General features: G+C 37.9%; 1 protein-coding gene and 1 long non-coding RNA gene across 2 annotated transcripts; one reads left to right on the forward strand and one right to left on the reverse strand.

Moving 5' to 3' along the window:
* Positions 1 to 1,208: 1,208 nt before the first annotated feature.
* Positions 1,209 to 2,008, forward strand: LOC126876539 (uncharacterized). The gene is made up of 2 exons (XR_007694278.1): positions 1,209 to 1,411; positions 1,676 to 2,008. It is a non-coding gene; the product is annotated as an uncharacterized LOC126876539 (long non-coding RNA).
* Positions 2,009 to 4,626: 2,618 nt separating this feature from the next.
* LOC126876535 (uncharacterized) lies at positions 4,627 to 24,795 on the reverse strand. Its single transcript, XM_050639397.1, has 5 exons — positions 23,747 to 24,795; positions 7,763 to 7,848; positions 6,869 to 6,909; positions 6,424 to 6,525; positions 4,627 to 5,320 (listed from the first exon to the last, which is right to left on the reverse strand). Exons 1-5 carry the CDS (start codon positions 24,694 to 24,696, stop codon positions 4,784 to 4,786), a joined length of 1,716 nt encoding a protein of 571 aa, XP_050495354.1. The 5' UTR covers positions 24,697 to 24,795; the 3' UTR covers positions 4,627 to 4,783.
* Between the last annotated feature and the right edge of the window lies 1 nt (position 24,796).

Raw genomic sequence — 24,796 nt, forward strand, 5'->3', positions numbered from 1 at the left:
CAGATGAAATAAATGTTGCCTGAGGTTTTAAACGTTTAATAAAAACAATATTTCATTTGGAAAAAATGTAAGATATGTAAAATTACACATTGATCATTTTGCTGGTCTTGTATCATAAAACGTGTGGCCCGAAGAGCACGTGTCCGGTAGAGATACGTCACTTGTGTTAGGAATCGTTTTATAACCTATCACAGTAAAGGAACGTCCCAGTATAGCAGCCGAAGAATGCCGTGGAAGTTTTTGTACAAAGTACAATTGATCTACAATTGATATTTTCCGCAATACTTATCTGGTGTTCGGTCAGGGTGTCCCATACTCATGATATTTATAACAGTGGAATGGCGTTAGTAAATCAATTACAAAAATTTTCGAGATCAATTCTCGGTATTGCATCAAATTATTCAAAATATACAAGCAACACAACGTTGCCCTTTTTGCAGGCAACAAGAGGAATATCGACCACGCAACCACTTTCAGAAAAACAAGAGTAAGTGATACAAATTTTCTTGTGCTTTCCTTCTTTTTTTAATAGAATTTCAGTACTTGCCTTCCAATATAAAATTGGTGTCAAAATAATAATGCTAATAATAATGTCTAAGAAATTTTTCTCTTTGTAGGAGTATAACATCTAGAAAAATAACATAGTATTAATAGAATAGTATTAATAAGAACAACATTGACAGTGAACAACTAAAAATATAACACTGTTATAAATATATGATATACGAATTTTATTTATGTATTATTAAGACAAGTATATCTTATTTTTAAATTATTTCTATTATCATAAGTGATACATATAATTAAGGTATAATTAAGAGAAGATTAATTGAAGAAACACAAAAAATAAAGAAAATAATTATATTGAAATAATTTTTATCTTTCATAAATATTATTTTCAGAGTAAATATAACGTTTGTTAAAGCAAGTGGAGAGAGAATCAAAGCAAAAGGGAAAGTAGGAGATACTATATTAGACATAGTAGTAAATAATGAAATTGATTTAGGTGGATATGGTATGTTTTAAAGAAGCATAATTTACTTAATTTAAAATAAATAATTTTGAGGTAGAAAATATTTGAAAATTTTCATTTTTATCAAGTTTAATATTCTTATTATTTTTAACTTTTGATACTTTATTATATAAGTATGTTGTAATCTTAAAATATAATTGATATAGGTGCTTGTGAAGGAACATTAACTTGTTTAATATTTTCGAAAGAAGTTTATGATGCACTTCCTGACAAACCAACAGATGAAGAATTAGACATGTTGGATTTAGCATATGAATTAATAGATACGTTATAATCAGTAATATTAATAATCAGTATCAAATCATTCACATTATTAATTCTATTACCTTTTAATATTTTATAAAGTGAATTTTTCTATTTAAATTTATGTAAAAACAGGTTAGTATTGGGTATTTCGAAATCTGCATCTCAATGTAGAATTTCAAATCGCTATCTCTGAATACTACGAAACTGAAATTATAATAAATTTTCATAGTTTTTTATTTATGACCCTATAATCATTACAAATCTATGTTGGAATTAGCATATTTACAATGTTGATTTTCAAATGGATAAATAGAAATCTTATTGTGTATTAGTATTAATTTGTATAGCAATAAATATATTTATTGACATATTCAGTTATATAATATTTAATTTCAGGTCACGGCTAAGCTGTCAAATAGTAATGTCTAAGGAACTAGATGGAATTGAGGTAAGAGTTCCATCAACAATTAATGATGCAAGAGCATAACTGAAATTATCTATAGGTTTTTGAAAATTTGTATACAATGTTATACATCTCTTGTTAAAAAACCCTTGTTATAATTATTAAAATATTGGTATTAAAAAAATATAATAAAGAATCTTGTGTTTAAATGTGAAGCTTATATATATACATATGTTATAGTATAATTGCAATTTTGATATTTGTACATTGCCATTGTAAAAAGCCTATCCAATTATGAAGAAAATATATCTTTTATTTTTAATATACAGGGTGTCAATTTTAAAACGTTCATCTAAATTATTTTCGTTACTATTAAAGATAAGAAGAAATTACTAAGGAAGACTTAAATGGTTTTAAGATGTGTACTTGGTTATGATAAAAAAGACTCTTGTGGAATAAATTTTGCAACTTCTGAAAGATTAGATAAAAGCTTAGAACCTAAAAAATAATTTGAAATTAATTTCGTTTAGATATACTGTTTGATTTCTTAGCTATGGGCAAGTTTAAAAGATCATCAAACTCATGGTCAACAAAACAACAGAAATGTACATGCAATGCTTTTTCGTTTCACAACAAGTTATCTGACACTATCATCATTTTCGTGGCACATGCAACATTATCGATTCAGTATAGTAATGTTTTGGATTAAAACAAATGTCTCGACATTGGAGCAAAATATTTCAACCTTTAAGGACTAAAATTAAAACTTATGAGTTTGTTTATAATTTTAATGGATTTTATTAATATTGTGTTTACTGGTTTATTAATTACAAGAAAGTTTGTAAAAGACTGAAGTTTTACGTAAAAAGTACAAATATTCTTTTAACAAAATTAGTCAAATCACATCATTATTTATACATATTGTATATAAATAAAATATGCGGATATATTACTTTACCCTAGAACTAAAATTCAATAATATTGAAGAATCTTATTTATTCAGATTTTGTACATTATCGCTTCTAACCTCGGATAATAGAACAACAAATTAAATATTTTTAAACAAAAAAACTTTGTTCCTTTGTTTGATTTCCCTTGCTCGCGTTTCTTAACTACTTAGATATAAAATACTTGCGTTTTCGAAAATTCATACTTCACAAGCTACTAAACGCTTTATCTGTTCAGAATAATTTATTGTTTTCTTAACTAGGTACATACCAAATACATCTATTAAGTTGGTATTTCTCATAATTACCAGTACATAAAGCTAAAACACTTTTGTACTATGCATGTTATACATGGATCTAACAAATAATTTAACTTGTGTATTGTCGTTTGTATATTTTGTTACGTGTAAAATATTCTATTTCTACACTACTTACAAGTTCGATAAAGTGTACATTACACATCGTGAAATTTACATATTTTCACTTGGTTACCCTGCCCAATTCGAATATAATTCAGAACGTATGTGCTATATTTATATATTCTGCATTTGTTTTGTATATTATGTACACTGATCTGATCTTTGTAAACGCGAGTTTTACGATATTAATGAGAAATTTGCCAATTTAATGGAAGTTGTTAATTTTTTCTGGCACGTTTCACGTTAGCAGACATGTTTCTTAAGTTACAGTCGAAAAGTGTTTTTATGTAAAAGAATAGGAATGATCAAGTTATTTTAAGATGACAAGATATTTCACGTCTTCTATTTAAATATAGCGTTAAATTTTAATTCCGTCAATTCGTATATACTCATACATCGAATTTCCTTTTCTCATGTCATTTCTTTTCTTTCATTTCACATTTAATTACAAAGATAAAGTGTAAGTACGTTCCTCATAAAATTAATATCAAATGTCGCAAAATATACAAAAGTAAACTAAGAAGAGGGGACATATTATTACACAAACTGTCGTTCATATTGCATATGTACATATGCAGTATAAAAACAATACTTTTTAGTTTTTAATCTCTTGTTTAAATAATCCTAATATCTAAATTTGTATCGGTCATTGATTCGATATAACTGCGTTTATTGGAAGTAATTAAGCTATAGCCTGCGCACAAGAGAAGAAGGAACAAACACGTATAGTATACACGCTTAAATAACAAAATTAAGTCAGTTTACGTTCAATGTGAACTTGATCAAAGTTCCAGTCTCGAATTATAGAGTTTCTTACTATCAGTTTACAAAATTCGATATTACGATTATGTACCGTATTTGAAAAACATAAAATGCTTTGTTCAATTTTAAATAAAACTAATATTTACCAAAGCGAATACGAAAAAAATGTTATCATCAAACTCAATTTTCAATTATCAAACTTAATCCAGCACAAATACAAATGTTATTCGTGCTTTTTTACTTTTACTACTTTTCAACTCTCTATAGTTCGAGATTTGAGTTCCGCTAACTTTCTTTCTACTGCGCATGCGCAACAGGAAAACTTGAATTACACGTAATAGTAAAAAATTCGAAAATCTTATCCTTTCGTGGCAGCGAAAGTAACCTAGGACTAGAGGTTCCATAACATTAATAATAATAAGGCAATAATATTAATATTAATAATAATGTAATCGAGTACTACTAACAATATTAATAATAATAATAATAGTATGGTAATGGCAAGATACACGCGGGTATAAATTAATCATTCCTTTCGTAATATCTACGACGTCTTCGGGATATTCTTTAGAAATTACTTTATTTCTGGTCAATATTCATTAACGAGCAACTTTTCTCTCTGTTTCTTATCACGATTTTTTTCACTTCATCACAATTGTACCGTTAGAAATTATTCAAAACATTGTTAAAATGTCCATGAAATATATGCAATTGCCGTATTGAATAAGCGAGTAATGAAGTTGCTGTTTCACTGAATAAAAGTGAAATCTCCAATGCGTGTGCTCAAGTAAAGATTGGTACATCAATGCCTATTATTCTTAATCAATATTCATCATTTAACAATTAGGACCGAATTTTTACAAACCAACTCTAAACCACGACCCAATTTACAAATAAAAAGATCGATGTGTAAATTAACTATCAACTATTAATCTCCAATCCTATGTGAAGATATAATGTTCGGACCAAATTTCTAAACTAACGTGGACAATTCATGCGGACTATTGGTGGTTGCTGCGCTACTTAGATCCAATGTGGCAGCCGGAAGACCAGGACTGACGCTGCCGGTTGCTTCCCGTGGCAAATGCTGCGATCTATTTAGCTTATTTCCAGGACTCGGTGGCGATCTATCTGCTGGTGTATCCGGTGGCGTAACCACGTTTCTGTGTCCGCTCACGTTCAGATGATTGTGCGTCGCCGCGATCGGAGCTGGCGATGAGAGCAACAAGAGCGGTGGAGACATTGACACGTGTCGATGATGATGATGGTGATGATAGTGTTGGTACTGTGCAGCTCGGCCGTGCGTTGCGTGGCTGGTATTTAGTTGGTTCGTCACGGGCCCGACTTTCGTTGGGCAGCCAGCATGGTGGATGGTTAACGGGCCACGTAGTTGTTGTTGCTGTTGTAGCTGGTGCTGGTTCTGGTGCTGTTGCAGCTGCTGCTGACGCTGCAGCTGTACCGCCGCTTCGCACTGTTCGCGCGCTAACGCCTTCACGGCATTCGTCTTCTCCTACGAAATAAGAATGATAGGTTATAGGTTAGAAATAAAATATAGGTTAGAAATAAAAATGATAGGTTGTAGTCAGGGGCCATAACAAATTAAAAAAGTTATAATATAAGAATTTACATTTTAGTTGAAATGATTCTAGTTACGAATAAGTATTAAAGATGATTCAAATCTTTTTCGTTACCGATAACCATGGTGAAAACTCTTTTGGATTACTTTCAGCCATTGTCAATCTTATTGTCAATACTACATGCTTGAAGTAGAAGGAGGGGTACAGAGAAAAAGACTTTTTCTCAGCAAATATAATCGTTACTCAATTATTTTGTTCAACAGTTTTACAAATCTCCCAAAAATAAACGAGAATACGAAAATACACTGAATATCGTGTGTATGGTTATTTATAAAATCCCCTTGAAATAGTTGCGATCGCGGATCACATAAACAAACGAACCTGTCATTCTACAGAGTATCTTTTTCGGTGAAATTATGCAAACGTAAATGTAACTTCGGTAGAACTCCTCGAGAACTTGTAAGCTTATATCACTCTGACCCAACCAGTCCACTCTAAAGTGTATAATTTATAAAAGGGGATTATATTAATACGCGGAGGATGTGGTAGGTGGTAAGTTTTGCATATGAATGTTCGTTGATACAACGAATGGTTAAATGGAGGTTTTCATGAATGTGATAAGGACTAGATCGAATGTTTTAACACTTATAACTAGAATGCGTATTTTTATACAAGTTTGTAGTTTTACGAACATAATCAAGGAAATAAAATTTTAATCGAGATTTGTTTTCTTATATACGTATATTTTAGCGCATTTTATGCATTTTGCGCCATTTGCGTACTTTTCAATTTCGCACGAATAAAATAAAGATCAGCAATATAATTATAACGCTTCTTAAAAATGTGAAAAATCCTGGTTTCCTAAAAGCTTGCAATTGATTTCAGAAAAATTTTTATGAACTCTACCAGATAAATTATGGTAACTCTGAAAACAAAATTTCACGATAAAATGATTTCCGAGTAAAATACACATAAAAGATGATTTAGACGTGTTTTAACGTGTTCGTTTTCTTTTTTAATAGCGATATGTTCTTACCCTCTGCCACACGAAGACGTTATGGACCATTGCGCATCCACAAAACACGATGCCAAGGCCTATGAAAACGGACGTAACGATTGCCGGTGTGACACCAATTACCTCTCAGAGAAAAGACATCGACTCCCGACTGTCGGACGCCAACGCCGCGACGCATCTTAGTCCCCATCAGAGATAAGGCCCCAACCCCGACTTTCGGACTCCTTGGAATCCACACCAAACCCCCCAACATCCCCAAGCCAGGGTGTATATAAGCCGAGACTTCACCCAGCCCGGGGAGTTCTCGTTCTAGTTGCTGTTCTTGTACAACACCCCTTTCTCTGTTCAACGTTATTCTACTGTAAGTGCCAAAGTCATAATAAAGTTCGATAAAAGAGAATTAATAGTTGGGCTACGACTCAGCTTTCTTTTCTCTCGCAACCCAAGTATCCATTTTACGTGACACCGGCGTCGAATAAAACTGGATGAATGTATACAATATCATACCTGAAAGCATTGTTAGAGGATCATTATAACACGTATGCCATAACAAGCGGGACAAAGAATCAGCGCAAATACATATTCTCAATACATATAATTCTCGAAGCGTAAACTATATACATATGCTTTTCATTGAAATTTTCAATACTAGTCGCAAATTATTTTTCAATTAATTTATTATTTAAGTCTTTATATATCAATTCTCGACGAATAAATTACTTAAATTATAGAGAATCTATCTTCAGACAATAGAGAATTCAATATTTTTGGTCGTTAAGTAATTTACAAATTTCTAAAACGATTACGTTCGAAGTTTTGGACAGTATTTGAAGTTTCTAACATGACATTAAAAAAAAATAAATAAATTTTATGATATAATTAAAAAAACATTGTAGTCTATCATAATTTCTATTCCGTCAAATTTATTAAAACACAGTTTTCTTCTGAACAGAGCCAAAATGTCCGTCTTGAATCGAGTTCAACAGCTTAACGATCGATCGAGCGAATGATAGCTGTGTAAACTAGCATGACACAACGTAAACTTTAGATTAGATCTCGATCCATCCACCAGCCGTATTCATGCATGACATGAATATTCTGTTTCAGCTCTTTATAAATTAATCTGTTAAAACTTCCCTAAAAGACGATCATTTTTATTTTTCTAAGAAAAATAATGACTATTCGGCGTTAAAATTAACTTTATTTCCATTGGATTTCTAAACTGATTTCATACACTCAGAGATAGTTCACAGTATCTTTTAGATTCATGCCTGAATTCAAGAAAAATTAAAAGTATAACTTATGTACTAGTATCTTTCAAAAGGTTAAAGTTGACAGAATTGAAGGAATTGGTTCTTACCAGTTAGAAAGACGGGAATGCTAATGAAAAACCCTCCGACAGCACATATCCGGCTGATGGATGATTTTTGCAGGTACTTGTTACTCCTGAAACAGACAAAATTTGAAGTGAAAGTCAGTTTCACGATTCTATGATAATTGAGCGAAATATAAAGGAACCAGTTTTTTGTTTAACAGCCAAGAATCTTTCAAAAATTCTACTGTAATTGATACTTCAAATATATTTAGTCAGACAAGGGATAATCATAATCGCAACGTTAATCTTAACTTTAATTCAAGGATCAAACAGTATCATTATACATATAAAAGTAAACATAAAGTCTATCCACATTATTGTTATTATTATTATTATATGTTATTCTATAATTGATTTTTATTTCTTTATTATCAATATTATTCTATTTTCTATAATGATTCAATTATAGATCTTATTTTTTGTCAATCATATTTCACTGAAAAGATCACTTTGAAAATAATCTAATGGTAAAAAATGAAAAATAATCTTTTTCTACCTTGTCTTCATTTTTTACAAACTCTGTCCACCGCCGTAAACCTATTAAATGCATGAAACGACTAAGCAAAGCTGCTTCACATAATTCCCCGCTCACGCAGTGTCAATTAGCTCACGATCGCAAACGATACTGCCAATTTCCAGCGACCACGAACGATTTCACCGTAATTGCCGGTGTGAAATTTACCAATACGTGCTCGAATTGGTCAATAATGGATAGAGCGCTCTTGTACACACTAATCTACCAACAAATAATATTGACTCAATTGAACAACAGCGCATAGATTAACGGACAAACCGCATGTTCCAAACAGATTTACAATCACGGCAGAAAATACATGCCGTTATAGATGTTTCCTGGTCAAGATTAATTTCCACGCGTTAAGAACATTGTAACCGGAATCTAGGAAGAACTAGCACTTCCTGGAATAATACTATTGTGTCCTCGATGAATGTCTCTCCGCAATGCCCTCGAGTGAGTTGTTTTTGTCTTCGGTCGTACGACGTCCGGGATGAGAATTCGGGGAACGGTTTTGCGCTGCTTTAATACTCGCACAACCATCCATCCATGGGACTGCATCTTTTTAGGAGGACCAGTGATTAATCTTTTCCCACTCATTTTCATCTCTAATTTCTCATGAGGCTAAGATTCCTGCATCTTTTACCATAATAATTTATTAATGCTATTAATAAATTGAGACAATTTTATACGTCGTATTTTGCGTTATAAGATGACTTGTAATTTGTAAAATTTACCTGTAAAATTCCTTTGTTTGTTTTACCGAAGCAATAGTTGGCATTTCTATACGACAATAAGAATTTGTTAATACTAATAATTTGTACGGTTATCATGTTATCATTGTTCTAATGGATAGTATATTATTGAAACTTTTTTAATATTGAAACGCGATATTTTTTTGGAGAAGAAGTGCATAGTAGTAAAGAGTTGAATTCTACGGACGTAAAAAGTGGACATAACATTTTCTGTACATGGAGTCGCCTGGCCTAAACATTTTATGATTTCCGGGCAAAATACAGACGAATCTAGCGCTGATTTTAAAGTAGCTTCATCCAAATAAGCCACAATAAGAAATTCCCACGAAACAGTTGCGTTCATCCCCTTTCGAGGTCGCCGACCTCTTTGAATGCGTTTCAAGAGCGTCGTACCAATGAAACTTCGAGTTCTAAACTAATTTCTCAGCCTTTTCCGTTAAATTTAACCTTCCGCGTTAGTGTATTTCGGACGAGCTCCTATTTTACGCTTTCGTCGACTTCACCAACGTAACACGCAGCATCCGCAAGTAAAACTGTCTCTTAAATTTGATGTGACACCAATACACGACGAGAAGAATCACAATGCCATTTTTATTCCACTTCGTTAATTTTTCGTCGTAAGGTTTAGCTGTAAATAGGATTAAAAAAATTTAGATTAACGAGGAATTTAAAATTGATCTGTTAAATCAACAATTTCCATTAGTTGTCAATAGATTTTATAAGCCTCAGATTACTGAGAAATTATACACATTGCAAAATATTTACCATTGGTTACCCACGCTACACGTAAATTTGATCAATCTACCAATGCACTAACACTGCAATAAATTTCTATTGCAACATTCCACGCTCCTTTGCCGCACCTTAAACTCCTCGCTAGATTTATTCCACCTTAAAGTGTCACATAACTCCTACGACACCGATATCAAATCTTAAACTCCACCAAATTCCAGAGAAACTTGATTTCGTCGAAAGTAAGAGATTAAACTTAAAAAGCAATTTATTTCATCTTTAAACTATCCCAAACTTCTTAAATATAATTTATATATATAAAATATTATACACTTATTGTGTGCATTATATATTTCAAGAACTTTGCAATAAAAAATAAAACTTATTACATTTAAGATATGGTTATATCACACAGGCTCGAATATGATAAAGAGGTTAAATAAATGTCTCGAATCTCCGCAACAAACTCACACAAACCACCTAAAACACGTATACACAATGTGCATTCACTACGAACTCGACTCCCATTCCCTGCCAAAATCACAGGCATGCAGAGTCAATTTCACTGCTCGAGCTAGTTGAATAGGGAAGAAGGTCGAGAGCTGGAGTTAAGGAGCATAGTTGGTAAAGAATCGCGTGCCGCCGCGCCATTAAGATCAAGCCCACGATCTCAACAATAAATATTAGACGGTTCTCTGACCTGCATTTCGCGTGCGACTCGGGACGATTCAAAAACGCGTAAATTTCCCATGAGTCGAATCAAACGTTCGCGATTTATCGCATTTAGGTTATATCGATATTGTCCACGAGTGGAGGCATTCAAACACAGATTGCTTTGTGTCACTCTATCGTAACTGCCCGTAATACATGATAATTTAATTTCGAATTCTTTCGAATATATGCACGTAACGAAAAATTTGTATTGGTTAGTCAATTGCAGACCAACCAGTTGTTAGCCAGTGAAAATAATGTAGATAATAATAGTGAAGAATTAGCTCGAGAAGAGTAAACAAACAAGGCGCCTTAATAAAAGGCACAATGTGGGTCCGCAAAGTGATGGGATTTCGGCGCATGCGCATTGTTTCGCATCAACTTACAATTAGACATGCACGAAAGCTTCATTTCTGCCGCATACATACTTGGATTCGCGTGCATGAAATTCACAAAGTAGGTTATTGCTTGAAAAACAGCTTTAATCGAGCGAAGCTTTTAACCAGACTGAAATCAAGTCTTGGTTTCTTTAGAAATTCAGATGGAATAAGAGAAACCTATTTTATCTGTGGATAAAGGTTAGGCTGCATCAGTTGGCTTATATGACTTTCCGGTGACTTTGAAGGGTAATACGGCGCCGGCGGTCGAGAAGGTAACTTCTCTATTGAACGAGATCTCATTGATCTCGTCTAAGCAGGAAGAGTCTGTCGGCCCTTTGATTTTATACGAGTCTTTCCATTCACGATCGTGCGAGCTGGCTACAGGCGACGACACGGACCCCCGACAAAACTGTCTGAGCCTATTCAAGGCGACGTCAAATAGTTTCACTCGGAGAGATGAATGGAGATAAGAATCACCGGAGCGTCTCTGCGCTTCGATGACAATGATATTTGGTAAATCCTCTTCTTGTTTCTCGTTTTGAAAGAAGGTTGTAAAGAAGAGTGCTACTAGATCGTCTAGGGAAATCACACGGTATATATTGCGTAATGCTATTGATTTATCAAAAATAACAAGAGGTTAAGGAGCTTTGGGAAGGTTGATTCAATTTTTTATAACCTGACATCTCTTTGAACAAATGTCTTAAGAAACGCTTGAATAAAATGTTAAAAAAAATAATAATCTTTTAATGAAATAATCATCTAAAATGAAATCTTTTCCTGTATTTTTAGACAATAAGATTTACTATATCCTACGCCATAATAAGAATCAATTTGCTATGAACTGGTATCTCGGAAATTGTAAGAATTCAGAAAATATAAGGAGGCCGGAAGAGGTAAATGAAATCCACAGAAACATTGACCCAACCTCAGCCCAGTTAGCCGACAAACTAAAATATCTCGCTGCCTTTTCTATATTTACGACCAGAACGTGGTCATTAATTGAGTCTAGCGACTGCACCGTAGACGAGTCACTGACCGATGTTGCTTTAATAGATATGCGGAAAATCACGTGTTCCAGGTTCCAGGGATGTAGTTGTTTTCATTTCCGGAGAATACGGTCGACTCGCGTGTGTATACCAATCTATCTGAGGATAGGTGTTCGTTAGAATTACTAACTATATTACTTTCAACCTTGTGATTAAAATTTTTAAACGTCACTTAATAGCAATTCAGTCGAGTAAGTACAAACTTTCAAATGTCCTAATTTTCAAATCTTTATATTTTTTAATCTCAAAGATATTTTATTATTTGCCGTAGATCAAGCTTCGTGTTACCGGTACTGTAACATTACAATCCTACGAGAAGCAGAAAATAGTGAAAAAATCTGACCTAATAGATAGTAGTCAATATTCCTTTGACGCGTCTTATGCGAACCGCAGTTAGAGGAAATGCAAATAAGCTCTTGCGAAACGGTTTGCCGCACGACAAGCCTACGAACAACACCCAATGCAAGTTCGGTGGGAGTTACAGGAAGAGGGACGTCTAAAATCAACTAGGAATCCCTATTCAATCGTCCAATTTTCGATTCCGGCATTGAACTTCCCGAAGAAAATTAAATACAATTCCGACTCGAGATTTAATTTCAGTCTCGTAGCTAATGCAATCTAATCGCGTTTGCAAGGCTACGCTTCCGGTCAGAAGCCACGCGCTTCGATCGCGTACTTTCCGCATCGGAAGCGTACGCTTCGGTACTAACCGCGTCGATTTTCAAAGGAATCATTGGACACCGGAAGAAGAAGAAGGAGTAAGAATAAAAGCACGTAAACCGGCAGGAAGTCAATCGAGACAAAATCTATATCGTTGAAAGTCGAAAAAAGACCCGAATTTAGGCTACAGTACATATTCGAATTGAATATATTCAAGGTTTAGATTTTCTTCTCCTGAAAATTATAAACATAAATGAGTCGACAAGCGATCTTGAAAAGCGTCTGTTCCATCTAGATTATGTAAATTGCGTGAATTACCGTTAGCCATAATTCATAATTTATCGAAAAAGCGCGCTTCTTCTCAACCACGCTTTCCCCTACCAGCACCGACATTATCGGCAGATCGATAAGTATCAAAATACCACAAAGATATTAATCTCATCTTTCTTCTAACCGCGAAAAAATGCCGCGCAAATGATAAAACAACAGATCAGCCAGAAACATCGAATTCTCCACGCTTCCGACTGCAAGAAGAAAAACAAAGTTATTTGTGTATGATGGAAACGTCTTTGGACGATGCTCTTGTCACAGACGAAATTCGAGCAGCTGTATATAACAAACCGAAATTCCGAACGCCTTATCGCGTGTGACCGTCCGGTCAGCATCCGTTCTCAGCCGCCTGAGTGGCATTCGATCACTCCAGCCGTTCTCCGAATTTTACACTAAGTATAAACAAAACCTTCTCCCACTCCAACGAATGGAAGAATATAAATTCTCCCTTCAAAATCATCCAGTCAGTCTAATAAAAAAATTCTTAACTAATCCAAATATCGAAAGTACATCATCGCGAACCGAAAAAATTGTATAAATTGACTAAAAAATAAAAAGGACTTTATCTCCTTGTCGGAAATTAACAAGTTCCTTACTTTTTACCTTAATTTTACACGACACTCTTAAGCGGTCGAGTGCGCGCGAGAATAGCATCGCGGATCGGCATTTCCACGGTGAGGATTGTAAAATGGTTACGCAGATGATGGATCATACGCATGGACCGTAGAGACTATCGTGAATGATGGATCAGACACACATACGCGTTCTTCGCTCTTCCGATATTCTTCGTAACAACTGCTGCGACCTCGTCATTGGAAACGATCTCGGGAAATTCAATCGAATAGCGAGGAAATTTATAGAAAGCTACAGCTGTGTTCGAGTATTATTCTAGAGAAAAGTGGTTAACTCTATGAGACTAACGATACAATACGTCTCAAGATAACTTTTAGGAAAATGATTGTACCTTTAAAATTCTTTCGACACTTTTCGGTATATTCTTGTCATTGATTCTGAAAGTATTTGATTAATTTGCTGGTTAATAGGAAGTTGGTTAAAACCGAAGTTAGTTAAAGAAATAAGTAAACACGAAACCCGTGGATACTCTAGACATATGATTCTACCTGCACGCGACAAAAATATTCATGATCTGAACAAGGAAAGAAGTGTTGTTAGATTCGCGTCATGCTGCAAATGAAAGATTTACAGCTCGAACCCAATTATCTGTTACATTACATTCTCGGGCACGTGTAGGCTGAACGTCATGATATATGAACACAAGTATAGAAAGAACAACATGGATATTTCGCGCGAAGAAAACGAAGCTTCACATATACAGTGTATAACCACTCGACAGTATTTGCTCACGAAAAATACGAGTTGTTAAAGTCTAACAAAAATTACGTATACAGTGGCAAAGAAGAAAACTGTTATGCCGTTTACTCTTATTTCTAATTGACAGAAAGTCGTCAACGAACAAAGAGCGCTTTTTCTTATTCTCTGTACCTTCGCGATGCAATCACAGAAATTCTCCAAAATGCTTCGTGTCGACTAAACAAAGAAAAAAAAATGGCAGCTGCTAAGAGCAAACTACCTCCGGAATTTTCTTCGTTTCTAAGTGAACCAGGAAGAAAGAAGGGAAGGGTTAATGACGCCGAAACTGAAGGGTGGCCACGGATCGTTTGAAAGGGGCCACGACAACCGTTACGATTCAGTCGCACCTGTTCCTCTTCCTAGGTTACCACGCCGAACCATTGCGCGCTTTTACGAGCGTTCCCGCGATAGTTTCCTGGCACTTGCTCGTCCTTTCAACGAAGGGTCGATCGGTTAATTTAAACTCTCGAAGGCTTTGTCCAGTCGGTAACATCGATAAGCTTAAGTTGAAATACGGATTTCTCGTAAATTCAGAATTTTATTGCCACCAGGATGTATATGGAGGCGACAGATGAAGAACACGATGTAAATTAGATTTCTTGCTTTTATAGAGAAGCAATTTTTAAATTGAACACCAGTCGTCGATCGGTTCTGTAGATCGTTTTTAATAACAAAATAAATTTGGTTAGTCCATAAAGGTTTGTTCGTGTGAATCTTCCCATAGATCATCCGTAACGTAAATACCGCTATAACCGGCTGCAGATACATTTTCCTTGAACATGTGGCGGCACTTGACAGTAAACTTCCCAACAGTTTACGTCGCTTGACGCACGACACAAAGACCCTATACCTGCGGACAAGATGATTGCCAGATGTCGATACATTCGTACCGAATATTTCCAGCTAGCCTAAGGACCGCTATAAATCTTAGGATTTATTTTAGCTAAGGTCCTCCAAAGAGACAAACAGTCTTTGTTTATCAGTCTCAAAGTCGACCACCTACCACGGGGACACACGAGAAATCTGCTATCTCTCACATACGACGCTGCCCGCTAGCAACACCCTCTCAAGGGCAGCTAGCATCCTTTTCCAACGACCAACACGAATTAGCCAATAAACATTAACGTACATTTCCCTCACTTTCCGAACCAAAGCTTTTCTCAACGAATCCGATGCCTTCGCATCCTTAGACACATCCCAACGAGTCTTCCTCCGCAGCAGCATCGCGACAAAAATGTCAGTCTATTACCGCGAGTTACCGCAGTATATCACGATCGTTATACTTACACGGTTCGAGCCGAATAATTATCTAAGCTCTCGACATCTCGTGCAATCATTGTCCGCACTCGCAACGTATCTCGAATCGTAGCTATCCAAGCTCTATCTAATAACCGCGCATTCGCGAACCGAATACAATCGCGAATCCTGCATCAAGTGTACTCATTGACATTAGAGTGAATAAACATTTATCGTTCAAGAAATCTGAGTTTTCCTTCCGACCCTATCACGACATACCACCTCAAACAAATAAATCAAAATCGTAAAGTATGTTATAAATAAAATCTGACTTCACGAGGTGTTGATCCCTCATAAAAGAAGTCTTCTATATCTCGCAGATGATTCATAACATGATGTCTACTTTAACTTGTTCCTTATACCTCCTTGTCGAAAAAGTTAATAGTTTACAAATTCGAACATTACATATGTGACGGAAGAAAAGAGAGAGAGAGAGAGCGTTTCGTCCCGGGACTACCGGTGGACTCGTCAGTAAGGCTATGCCCGGTAGTCCCTGCCTTAGACGTAGAGCGAGTCTCGCTAGGTGCGGTATTTATATCAATCGCTCGTATATTCGACCACTAGCGAGTTAGACAGACAGACTCGTTGTCGTCGTAGCCCTCTAGTGTTGGCGGTTGGTACCCGCGGCTCGACCTGTCGGCGTCCTATTGATACCGATCCGCCACACAGCCTCCCCCTAGCGCTATAGCGTGACCCCAAAGCTATATAGCGCGATACAAGTTAGAGGGAATGGCTCGTCGTCGATGATGGAAGGCTGATCGTCGTGGGGACGAGGTGGTTGTCTCTCTTTCTCTGACGTGCTGCTGGAGGTGATGCCCATGAACTATTGCAATGGCTACATCACTTCCTTGGCTTGGTCGTCGTCTCGTATCCGGTCACCTTGCTTGGCGTGTTCGTCGTCGGTGGTTGGCTCCTTTCCTGACTCCTTCTCCAGAGGTGCGTGTTCGTCGTCGGTGGTCACCAATGAGGCGGATGAAAAGAGAGAGAGAGAGTTGTGCGTTTCGTCCCGGGACTACCGGTGGACTTGTCAGTAAGGCTATGCTCGGTAGTCCCTGCCATAGACGTAGAGCGAGTCTCGCTAGGTGCGGTATTTATATCAATCGCTCGTATATTCGACCACTAGCGAGTTAGACAGACAGACTCGTTGTCGTCGTAGCCCTCTAGTGTTGGCGGTTGGTACCCGCGGCTCGACCTGTCGGCGTCCTATTGATACCGATCCGCCACACATATCTATATAACATCGGCCATTATATTTGCCAAACCAAATTTGTTTTCTTGTAACATTCTGTGATTAATTAATGCTACAACAAACTTAATATAGAGTGTCACGTGCAAAATTTGCACGATAAATCAGATGACTACGATACAATCTTCAAATACGATCGTATCTTTCGTATACAAATTGATAGTTTCCACCTAACTGACAGATTTTTATACCCTTGGAAAAATAACGTCTTGACGAACAATTCACGCCAATCAACGCCAAGAATGAATCACGCAAATTCTACTGGAAGTCCTCTATTCACTTTTTCGATTTATCATCAGCTGGAAACATCAAAATTATCGGCTGGTGATTGGGAATTAATCGAAAAATAAATTACAAGCATTGAGATACGCGAGTGCCCGTTTCTTTCTCTATTTTTCTGTCTGCTTGTTGGAATATTAAGGCGCAGTCACGGCCCGCCAAATTTATTCCCGTTCCGTAGTGCCCTGTGTCGGTGAAAAAATTTGAAATGCCGGATTCGAAGGCGTGGAATGCCAACAGCCACGACAGAGAGCCCTCTTCTCTCTTTCTGGTGGAAAGACGAACGGGTGCACGCGTATGCTCGGACGCTCTGACGCACGAAGAACCGCCCGTGAACAGAAACCAGACACGCGTGTAACGTTAAACCGGGCCGTCGATGAAAAACGAACAAGACTTTCGCGACCGATGGGCGTTTTCAATGACAGATCGAATCGTTCAGTTTCACGGTTCGTTCGGGGTCACAGTAGCGTTCATCTTGGCATAAAAACGCGCTAGAGACGATTTCTCATACATTGGTTAAAGTTGATATGTGTTTCGGCGAATTGTCGTTTGGAAGAGCGATACACCTAAAGAAACGCACATATTCATAAGAATCTATGTTTCGTATTCTTTGTATCGATATCTTTATTTTTATTGGTCGTATCATGTTCGATGTGATAGTTGGTTTTTTAGCTAGTGAATTAACAAGATTTAATAAGAAATTTAGTACAAATGCTCCATGCGTCGTGTTTGACACGTCGTTGTTAAACTCTCATTTATAGGAAATTCAAAGCTGTATTTTCTCACCCAGCTTAAACCTTACGAACTCTTTTCACGCGTTTCACCCGTCATTGAACGAAACGATGAAAACGTTCATCCATCCACGTCTCTCCAGTAATAATCCAATTAACCTGTTTCCCCAATAAGTCGAAATCCGCGATCGAAACGTGAGATCGCGAAGAAAAATGCGCGCCTACTTTAGGATCGCGCCATCTAACAACGAAAGAAGAAAACTTCGTGAGCCAGCAACTACTTTGTCCAAAAGTGGCTTTATTCGAAAAGTCTGCTGTTCAGCGTGTTCGCGCCAGCAGCACCAGAGATCCCTTATCACGGACCATTTAAGTAATGAGCCGGCACTTAGCAGCGCCGCTTGTCTTTCATTCTTCTCGTGTCTCTGTGATCGTCGTCGCCGTCGTTGGTGTCGTCGTTGGTGTCGTCGTTGGACCTGTGTCATACTTCGGCTTTTTTTCCTTTCATCCTCGCGTCTCAGACTCGGTAGCGTGGTACGGAAGGAGGGACGGGCACCGAGCTTCGAGTGACAATGAGAAAGCGAAGAGGAACGGCCGTCTACTACTGGGACCCACCATTAAAGTTTGTGCTTCTTTCGGAGTACGTCTGCACACCCCAGGGCTCCTTCTCCTTCGCTAACAATGCCACTTTGCAGACTTCGCAGTTATCTTCAGCCGGACGACCTTCGGCTAAGGCTTCCTAGCTGGCGTGCACCAGAGACACTGACCGAGAACCCTCTTGCTTTTGGTCTTTCGTTGCCAGTTGACTCATTCATAGGGAACACCATTGTCGGAGAATTAGTTTCAGAACGAAGGAGAATTGTTGGTGATCTTTAGTTAATTTAGAGCGGAAGGTTTCGTAATTTGTAATTTGTAGTTTACAACAGAAATTCCTATTGTTTATTAGGGAACTTATGCCGCAGTTCCTTACATTTGAGGGAGGTCTATGGTAGAAATTTTTATGGTAGAAAAATATCGTAGGAGTCAGCCTCCATTATTAATAATACGGATACAGCTGTGCATATTTTACTTTGTAATTTTAACACGAAAATATCCAGTGATCTTCGGAGTATTTGAAAACATTTTGGAAACAATTAATTTGTTAACTGCGGAGTTTATTTCCTTACATTTGGGGAAGGTCTATGGTAGAAATTTTTATGGTAGAAAAATATCGTAGGAGTCAGCCTCCATTATTAATAATACGGATACAGCTGTGCATCTTTTACTTTGTAATTTTAACACGAAAATATCCAATGATCTTCGGAGTATTTGAAAACATTTTGGAAACAATTAATTTGTTAACTGCGAAGTTTATTTCCTTACATTTGGGGGAGGTCTATGGTAGAAATTTTTATGGTAGAAAAATATCGTAGGAGTCAGCCTCCATTATTAATAATACGGATACAGCTGTGCATCTTTTACTTTGTAATTTTAACACGAAAATATCCAGTGATCTTCGGAGTATTTGAAAACATTTTGGAAACAATTAATTTGTTAACTGCGGAGTTTATTTCCTTACATTTGGGGGAGGTCTATGGTAGAAATTTTTATGGTAGAAAAATATCGTAGGAGTCAGCCTCCATTATTAATAATACGGATACAGTTGTGCATATTTTACTTTGTAATTTTAACACGAAAATATCCAATGATCTTCGGAGTATTTGAAAACATTTTGGAAACAATTAATTTGTTAACTGCGGAGTTTATTTCCTTACATATGGGGGAGAGGTCCATGGTAGAAATTTTTCAGGAGCGCGAGTAACCCGTAAAAATATCGTAGGATAATTAATTGTTAATAATACGGATACAGCTGTGTATATTTTACTTTGTTATTAATTTTAACACGAAAATATCCAACGATTTTCGGAGTATTTGAAAACATTTTGGAAACAATTAATTTTTAACTTTTTAAAGTTTAATTTCAAAAATGCCTCTATGGGGTGAGCAGGTAAAATCAAGCAATAACGAATAAACACGTCGAACGTAGTTAAGTGGTTAAGAGCACAAGAAGACAGTTCTTCGCATACCCGTCGACACTCGGACTATTCCTTCTAGCTAAACAGCTCTCTAGGAGAAAATCGAGCATTCCAATTCAGCAGAATCTTGAATTGTCTGGAAGCCCCGGAGGCAAAGCAGGGGAAACAACCGTTGAGCGAAAGGACGAGGAAAAGAGAGAAAGAAGGGAAACGAGAAGCGTCCGGTGACGTTGCAATTTTAATCGTCCTCCGGTTATCTCTTCTGGGCACACTGCGATAGTGTGACACAACCGGTAATATTAACTTAGCAGACAGCTGTAAAAGTTAGTCGTGGTGATAATGTAGCATAAAGAATGGCTGTGTCCTGTGTCATCGAACGATCGATAAGCCGCTAGTTATCAATGTCCAAGCTAGATCTATTGTTCAGAAAAGAAAACAAAGGATGGTCGACCACAGAAAACGGTACACTTTCTTCCCTAAAGGCCATTCTGCCAGATGTGGTTAATCGAAGCAGTAGCTCAGATGTAAACTGTCCTCTTCTCTTTACTCTTAGTTAACCAATAGTTGGGCGAATCACCAGAAATTTACAACAGGGGCCCCAATCGGTGACCTGGAAATTCTGGGGCCTGAATACCTGTCTAACGAATACCTGTCTACTTCGATCAGTGTTTGCGTTACCGTTGCTTACCACCAGCCAAAATAAATAATTACAAAGCATGATTTAACACTAACTCTACCAGGCCTGGTCAAAAGGCCGTGTTTCAACATTTAATTTAGAATTGTGCAGTCATTGTTGTTTCTTCTCTTCTTCTAACTTTATGTAGATTCTTACGTTAACAAAAATTGAGAAATTGATTAGTCGGATAATATAAGAATTTACATAAAGTTGGAGGAAGAAAAGAAACAACAACGAACGCACAATTTCATATTAAATTTTGAAACCGGTCATTTGACCGGGTTTAGCAAGGCTAGCGTTAAGATAATAAATTCGCACTCTTATAAACCGATTTATAGAATACTGCTCCCACTATAGTAAAATGAAATATACTATAAATAGACGAAGAATTTCATATGTTGCTTAAAAACGTTTCTCGCAAAGAACCAATCTTTAATCTAAATATATATATATCCAAACTCCGGAATATACTCTGCCCGTTCCCAAATCTCATTCTATGCTAATTTGATTATTTGAAATCGCAGTGCACGAGTTTCAAGATCGACAGCTAATTTCGTCCGTGTCCAATCTTCATTATTCTCTTCTTCTCTGTTATTTGTTCTCGAAACAAAAGTTACGATACGTCTCTGTAGTTGCATACATTACAATGTTAACGGCTCGTTCTCCAACATTTCGAACAGCTTGAACAAATCTCGTTCCAATGGCCTGCCAATCAAGCCTAGTTGTGGAATAACGCAACACGCACAATATCAGCCGCATCTTCGTAGTTTGGTACATTAAAATAGTCAGTGGAATATAGTGGCATAGATTTGACTGCGAAATCCTGGGACACTCTATATAAGGAAAGGACCCTATCAAGGGAAGAACAAGATTCGAGTAAAACCTGATCGAACAGTAATATTCGTTGGAAAAACTTGTTAGATGGTAATATTTGCAGGAAAACATCGTCGCACAATTACGGTCACAAGGGAGACATGGTCACACGGTAACATTCGCAAGAAACTTTAATATGCCAATCACGCACAACGTCTGGATGCTTTAAGAAACAATGATCTTTCTATCTGCCGAAGAGCACACGACATTTTCCCACGCGAATCAAACTCGCCACGCGATAAAAGACCGCCACTGGCCAAAAAACTGAGCGAAAGAAAAAGGACGGAATTAAAGAACCAAAGAGAAAACTCAAAACGGCGTGTCCGTTGAGGGTAATCACAGTGTTACGACCGTTCGCGGAGAGACGCGGTCGCGAGGAAAACGCGTCAGCGAGAGGCGTAAATTCTCGCTACGATTCGGTGAATCGACGCCGCGAAGTAGTCGTTCCCCTGTTTCGGTTAAGGTAACAGAGGTGGTTAAATGAATATGACACAGCAGAGTAAGTTATATTTCACCGTTTATTCCAACAACTTATAACGAAGACAGTTACGCTGGTGCGTATGTACGAGATGAGTGAGTGACTGATCTACGGGTGTGTATACCCGGTTGAAGGATGTTGACCGTTCGAAGGATGTAAAATCAGTACTGTCTTGGGAGACGATGCTGTCTCGGAGGAAAGCTAAGGATGGGTGTGTCTAGCGCACGGGACCATCGGATTTGTTGGTGACGATTTTAGTTAGGAGAGTGAGGGAATAGGCTTCGTTGTTAATTGGTCACACGAAGGGTCTTAACCGCCCTCGAAAGAAAGTGGTTAGTGGGAGGAAAGTTGCAGCGTATGTGAGAAAAACTAACTTTCCCTTGTCACGCCGTGGTAGACAATAGTCTTTGGAAATTCTTCGGAAACAGACGTTTGTTTGGTTTGAAGGACCTTTACTAGGAAATCTATGAGATTTATGGAAGGTACTTGAGACTGTTGAGGGTACGCAGTGAGTATCCGAAGACATCTGGTTGCCATCTTGCCCGCGGTGTGTGGCCTCGGCTAGGTAGAGTGTTACGCGACGTAACACACAGTGATTTGGCCGACGATTTCGGCCAATCTGCATAACTTAACGCGCGTTTCCATTCGCTAGTAATTAGAGTCGGCGATGCTTACTTTGTCTCGGTCGGCAACGAAAAAGATAAAAAAGAAATCCGATTGACCAACGATAAGGGAACTTCCGAGCAGAAACCACAGATCCCATCTCGAGGAGTATGTATCGTCTTTAACGAGCCTTATTTTCGCTTTCGAGTTGCGTGTCACGGGAGGCGAGCATATCTATATTCCCTTTGTAACTTGATCTGCACTGCACTGTGTGTATTCGATAATATTTTTCGCGAACGTGCGTGCTGAATTTGCTAGGAGAATTATTAGGTAAAACGGAGAATATTGCAATTTCTACACAAAGGGCGTGTCACGATCTTTCAGCTTGGTCACAAATTAATATAGCGTAGTCTATATAAAAAAAATCTTACTAATAAAATTATTATACGATTTCCTGCGTGCACGACGCTCGAGGAATAAACGAAAGTGTAATTTTCATTTTCAAGGTTCGCGTCATGAAACATACGCATTTACGGATACATCTCACTACACAGTATCGTATTGTGATTGCAGACACGTGTTTGATCAGTAAAAACGGGACACGCGGTCGGTGAACGCTTGCACGTCAAGTACAGGATGTGAATTTTTGCGTTTCGTCCTCCAGGCCGCGTGAGAAGAAACACTAGACAGGCCTCTGATATATCGCACGGGATACGGGACACTGCGTTTGTTCCAGACGCACACAGATAGGCCACGCATGGACGAATGAGAACTTATATTCCGGCACAAGGATAATGATTGAGGATAGCGTCGCCAGATTATAGAAATTAATGGTAATCATCGTTCGACCGCGAATCCCGCGAATTCCCAGCTACCAGGAAAATGCTTATTTTTCTTTTCTTTATCAATACCTAAGTAAGTTTGAAAAGTTACATGTACAACAGCAACAATGTAAATATGGATGCTGTTGACATTTAGGAGGGAAAATGTGGATGACTATGAGAGTCCTCTTTCCATCATATGTATAGTTCGGATTAAAGGATATTTGTATCTCAACGTTTATTTGCACTTTTAGAAGTTTCTCTTTGTGTATTTTGTTTGACTTCCGAATTTTCAAAGATAACAGTATCTTAAGGATACAAACTTTAAACGTATATATTTTTCACACCTTGTTCGACCTTCGGGTTGAGTAAAGTACGGATTATGTACAAAGGTATTTAAAGCGTTATGAATCACAGATTTACCCAGCGTGGTATAAAACGAAAACTCTACTCACCAATGTCCTTGATACGAAGTCTTGACGAGTTTCACAGTGAAGAGGAACTGTATAGCGCACATGAGGAGACAGCAGAGGTTTAGGGAGAGGGCGAGTGCGCACAGCGCTAACGTCACCTCGTAGACAATCGTATACTCTTTCGGGCTGATCAGGCTACTCGGCGTCACCGTTAACGGTGAGATCTTCAGCAAGAAGATCAACGAGAGTAGCGCCAGTAACAACGACACTAGACACAATAAACCCAAACTGGTCAACGTCTCTTTCGCGCTAACCTCGTGGTCCTTGTGATTCCTTGACAGGGACGACGACCAGGAAGCGTTCAAGGGGTACGCCGTGGAACCGGGACCGGTTAACTGTCCCCCGGTAGTCGTACCCTGAAGAGCAGGTGCAGGCGAAGGTGTCGCCTGACTGGGTAATCTGGACAGTCTCGAGATATCAAAGCCTCCATTCGCTTTAGGTCTGCTGTCCTGGTGCAGCGGCGCCGGGGATATCACCCCCAATGTAGTCGACAGATTATTATTATTGTTATTGTTATTCCCACCGGCAACAGGACTGACGCTGTTCACAGAATGCTTCGACGTGGACAACGTGGACAGATTAAGAGCGTGCGAGTGATTCAATCGTTGAGAAAGATTGTTCACGCTCAACTGAGAATGATTCAAAGGGTGTCTGTGAGTGGAAGATGGCGTGGTGGCAGCCTGATGCACGTTGGCTCTTTGATGGACCACCGAGTCGTAAACGTCGATTCCCCATCCTTGGCTTCCCCCTGTCGTTCCACGAACGTTGCTGTTTTGGTTGTAATGATGGTGTTGCTGTTGATCCTGTTGGTGACCAGAATGATGGTGGTGGTGGTGGCCGCTGTGCAACGAGCCCGAGCTCGCCTGGTAGTCATTGTGCTGGTGCCTGGAGCCCGCTGACGACGGTTGCACCGTCAGGATATGCTTCAGCATTACTCGACGCTGGAATGCCTGAGGAAGACTGCGCTTCTTCCTGCTCCTCTACATGGCGCTACGCGGGACTCGCTTCTGAGCACGTCTTTCTCGTTGGAGG

The sequence above is a fragment of the Bombus huntii genome, unplaced genomic scaffold (genome assembly GCF_024542735.1).
Source record: "Bombus huntii isolate Logan2020A unplaced genomic scaffold, iyBomHunt1.1 ctg00000082.1, whole genome shotgun sequence".
In the NCBI taxonomy this organism is placed as follows: Eukaryota; Metazoa; Arthropoda; class Insecta; order Hymenoptera; family Apidae; genus Bombus; species Bombus huntii.